The 5,082-nt window shown below is 41.2% G+C and overlaps 1 protein-coding gene across 1 annotated transcript; it reads left to right on the top strand.

Moving 5' to 3' along the window:
- Window positions 1-928: 928 nt before the first annotated feature.
- Window positions 929-4,848, top strand: LOC142537624 (uncharacterized). Its single transcript, XM_075643125.1, has 6 exons — window positions 929-2,179; window positions 2,306-2,636; window positions 2,741-3,009; window positions 3,325-3,582; window positions 3,724-3,954; window positions 4,354-4,848. The coding sequence occupies exons 1-6, from the start codon at window positions 929-931 to the stop codon at window positions 4,846-4,848; spliced, it is 2,835 nt and encodes a 944-aa protein (XP_075499240.1).
- The last annotated feature ends 234 nt before the right edge of the window (window positions 4,849-5,082 follow it).

Below are 5,082 nucleotides of genomic sequence, written 5' to 3'. Positions count from 1 at the left end.
TTATGGATATTTTGGGAAACACTGAAAATCTTGTTTTGGTATTTGAATTAAAAATATGTGTAGATACTATATTAAATGTTATCTGATGTATATGAAAATCTTTTGCATGTATTTTATGTGTTGCTTGAGGCAGGTGGCATGTCCTATTTGTGGGGAGATGCTGCCCAAATTTTTTTAAAAGTACACATTTTTTCCAAATTATATTTTAAAGCTTCCGCACTAATTATGCATTTTAGTCACAAGTGTTACATTTAGTGGTATCAGAGCCGAGATTTTCGGACCAATGATTTGGCATATGACTTCCTCTTCTGTCGACAATTCGGTATGTATGTACCTGCATCATTTGATCTAATATGGATGTGTAGCCTTAATAATTATGATATGTTATGTATGGAAATGGTTTTAAACTAATATGTATCATAGGATCATGCTGCCTAAGCGTAAAGCACCAGAAGGGGAGGATAGTTCATCATCTAGAGTGGTTGGTGAATTTAGCAAGTTACTGGAAGAACAGGCCAAGGTACATGGCGAGCAGATTCAACAGCTCTTACGGATGCAGCATGCAGGGCGAGGGAGAGAGAGAGAGGAAGTGAGGCCCGAGCCCGGTAGTGAAGGCGCATACGAAAGATTTCGCAAGATGAAGCCACCAGAATTTGATGGTAGCAGTGATCCCATGGTCGCCTTGGAATGGGTCAAAGCTGTGGAGGCTATTTATGATTACCTTAAGTTTGAAGATAATGATTGAGTCAGATGTGCCATTTTTCTACTAACCAAGACGGCGAGGACTTGGTAAGACGCCACTAAGATATCAGTTAATGTCTCGGCACTCAAGTGGCAGAAGTTTAAAGATTTATTCTACGACAAATATTTTCCTCGAGATGTTCGAAGTCAGAAAGTGAAGGAATTTCTAGAACTGAAGCAAGGAAATATGTCAATGCAAGAGTATATTCTCAAATTCGAAGAGGGGTGTCAGTTTGCCCCATATCTGGCTAGCAATGACATCGAAAAGGGCGAGCATTTTCTTAGAGGTGTCCGAGCTGAAATTAAAAGAGACGTTCGAATGTCTAAAGCTGCTTCATATAAAGAGATTGTTGAAAAAGCAAGGATGGCCGAGCAGAACGAGAAGGAAATTGAAAGAGAAAGACCGTTGAAGCGCCAAGATTTTTCTACTAAAAGCCAAGGATCCGGATGGAAAGGTAAGGGCAAGTTCAGAGGCAAAGAAAAAGAGGAGCATCGACCCAAAGCTCCTATTCCACCGCCTACATATGATCGACCTGTATGTCCAAAATGTGGCAAAATGCATACAGGTGAGTGCTTGGTTGGAAGTAATCGATGCTTTCGTTGTGGAGGTGTTGGTCATGTTATCAAAAATTGTCCAGTGAAGGGTGAGAAAGGGAAGGATAGAGTTCAAGGCAGAATCTTCACAATGACCAAAGAAGGCGCAAATCCTGATTCTTCTATTATATCAGGTACTATCTTAATTTCAGGCAAGGCCGCTATTACATTGATTGACACTGGTGCTACGCATTCCTTTATGTCTGAAATTTTCTTGCACTCATTGAATGTTGTTCCATCTTTTGAACCCCTCCACTATAGCATTTTGTTGCCATCGGGAGACGAATTATGGCCTTCCAGTATTCTTAAAGGTTGTACAGTGCAAGTAAATGAGAAAATCTATTTTGTTGATCTTATTATTATTCCCATGGTGGCGTTTGATGTTATTTTGGGAATGGACTGGCTATCGTCATATCGTGCCGTTATTGATTGCTTGGCTAACACAGTGCGATTTCCTACAGAAGATGATGATAGCGGAATTTTCCAGAGTTCAGGTATTTCGCTTTGCACTCCTTATATTTCTTGTCTCAAAGCTCAGGAAATGTTATCTAAGGGGTGTCAGGGGTTTTTAGCTGCTGTGATAGATGTAAATACCGATATGACAATGAAATTGAATGAGATTGAGGTAGCTCGGGATTTTCCTGACGTATTTGCAGATGATGTGCCTGGATTGCCACCTGACCGTGAAGTTGAGTTTGTGATTGACGTGGTTCCAGGTACTGCTCCAATTTCGAAAGCTCCTTACCGTATGGCCCCGACTGAAATGAAGGAACCGAAGAATCAGTTGCAGGATCTATTAGACAAAGGCTTTATTCGTCCGAGTTCTTCTCCGTGGGGAGCTCCAGTTTTATTTGTCAAAAAGAAAGATGGATCTTTGCGATTGTGCATTGATTACAGAGAGATCAACAAAGCCACGATCAAGAATAAATATCCATTGCCGATGATTGACGATCTCTTTGATCAACTATAGGGAGCGACAGTGTTTTCAAAGATCGATCTGCGTTCTGGTTATTATCAGCTAAAAGTTAGGGAAGCCGACATGCCTAAAACTGCATTCAGAACCAGGTATGACCATTATGAGTTCTTAGTCATGTCATTCGGGTTGACGAACGCTCCATCTGTCTTCATGGATCTAATGAACCAGGTCTTCAAGCCATATCTGGATAGCTTCGTTATTGTTTTAATTGATGATATATGGATTTATTCCAAGACTCGGGAACTCCATGCCGAGCATCTCAGAACTGTATTGCAGTTATTAAAGGAAAAACAGTTATACGCAAAGTTGAAAAGTGTGAATTCTGGTTAGAGCAAGTATCATTTTTGGGCCATATCGTTTCGAGAGACGGCATTGCTGTGGATCCCATCAAGATTGAAGCGATTAAACAATGACCTATTCCAACGACAGTCTCCGAGGTGCGTAGTTTTCTTGGTTTGGCAGGTTATTATCGACGTTTTATTGCCAATTTTTCCAAAATAGCCCTGCCATTAACCAATCTTACGAGGAAAGCAGTGAAGTTTGAGTGGACAAACGAGTGCCAACATGGATTTCAAGTGTTGAAAGACAAGTTGACATCAGCCCCTATCCTAGTACTTCCGTGCGGTACTGAAGATTTTATTGTTTACACTGATGCGTCAAAGATGGGACTTGGAGCTGTACTAATGCAGCGTGGGAAGGTAATCGCTTATGCTTCTCGTCAATTGAAGGATTACGAGAAGAATTATCCCACCCACGATCTTGAGTTGGCTGCAGTGGTCTTCGCATTGAAAATATGGAGGCATTATCTGTATGGCGAGAAATGTGAAGTTTTCACAGACCATAAGAGCTTGAAATATATATTTTCTCAGAAGGAACTCAATATGCGGCAGAGGAGGTGGTTAGAACTTGTTAAATATTATGATGTGACCATTAGCTACCACCAAGGTAAAGCAAACGTTGTTGCAGATGCTTTGAGCCGTAAGTCTGTTTCTTCTTTGAGTTCATTGATTCAGAAGCCGTTGTTATCGGATCTTCAGAGGAGCGAGATTGCTATGGTAGAGAAAGGGACCATAGCTAGACTTTTAGCTTTAGTTATTCGACCTACGTTGTCAGATAGGATACGACAGGAGCAGCCTAATGATAATCAATTGATGGAATTGCGATCCAAAGCCGATGAGAAAGGAAATACAGAGTTTGCAATGAACACTGATGATTTGTTAACGTGGAGAGGACGGATATGTGTTCCTAGTGGTGATGACATTCGACGGGATGTTTTGACAAAGGCTCATACCGCGCCATACTCGATACATCCAGGTAGCACCAAGATGTATCAGGATCTCCGACGTCTATACTGGTGGCCAGGTATGAAAAGTGATATTGCAAAGTTTATATCTGAATATCTAACATGTCAGCAAGTAAAGATTTTGCATCAAAGACCTGCTGAAACTTTGCAATCCCTACCAATACCTCAGTGGAAGTGGGAGCACATCACCATGGATTCTGTACCGGGACTTCCAAGAACACGAAAGGGTTACAACTCCATTTGGGTGATTATTGACAGGTTAACCAAGTCGGCTCATTTTCTTCCGGTCAAGACGACGTTTACAATGAACCAGTATGCTGAAGTATATGTAGCTGAGATTGTGAGACTTCATGGTATCCCTGTGTCAATTGTATCTGATCGTGACCCAAGGTTTACTTCTGAATTCTGGAAGAGCTTGCACAGAGCCTTGGGCACCAGGTTGGCAGTTAGCATAGCTTATCATCCTCAGAGTGACGGGCAGTCAGAGAGGGTAATTCAGATTCTTGAAGATATTCTACGAGCCTGCACGATTGACTTTCCTGGCAGCTGGGATTCTAAATTGCCACTTGCGGAATTTACATATAACAATATTTATCAGGCGACGATTGGCATGGCACCATACGAGGCATTGTATGGCAGAAAATGTAGGTCACCATTGAACTGGGATGAAGTCGGTGAAAGAAAGTTGTTAGGACAAGAATTGGTCCAACAGACAACTGATGTGATTATTTTAATCCAGGACAGAATGAAGACGGCCCAAACCAGACAGAAAAGTTATGCCGATAACCGAAGGAGGCCTTTGGAGTTTGAAGTTGGAGATCATGTTTTTATCAAAATTGCTCCTCTCAAAGGGGTAATGAGATTCGGGAAGAAAGGTAAGCTGAGCCCAAGATTTATCGGGCCATTTGAAATTCTGGATAGGATAGGAGAAAGAACATATCGTCTAGCTTTACCGCCGGACTTGGATAGATTCCACAATGTATTTCACGTCTCAATGCTCAGGAAGTACATCTCGAACCCTTCCCATGTTCTCAGACATGAACCATTGGACCTGATGCCGAACTTGACTTATCAAGAATTACCAATCCAGATTTTAGATCGCAAGGTTAAAGTACTGAGGAATAAGGAGATCGGCATTATCAAGATTCTTTGGCGTAATCAGTTGGTTGAAGAAGCAACGTGGGAACCAGAGGAGGAAATGAAGCAGCGATATCTTGAGTTATTCGCACAGTAATGGCAATTTCGGGGACAAAATTTCTTAAGGAGGGGAGAATTGTAACGCCCAGACATCCGTATTTATTTGATGTAAGGTAATGATTATGATTAAGTATGTTTATTATTACTCTTATGGTTTATGATGATGATCGTTTGGGATATGTGATGTAATGATGATCGTTTGGGACTTCAAGATATGATATGAATGGTATTGAATGATATAGAATGAAATAAAGAATGGATGGGTAGGATA

This window comes from Primulina tabacum, chromosome 2 (assembly GCF_025594145.1).
Source record: "Primulina tabacum isolate GXHZ01 chromosome 2, ASM2559414v2, whole genome shotgun sequence".
NCBI classification, from domain to species: domain Eukaryota; kingdom Viridiplantae; phylum Streptophyta; class Magnoliopsida; order Lamiales; family Gesneriaceae; genus Primulina; species Primulina tabacum.
The sequence above is the reverse complement of the archived record's forward strand: the minus strand, read 5'-3'. Positions and strand labels throughout refer to the sequence as shown.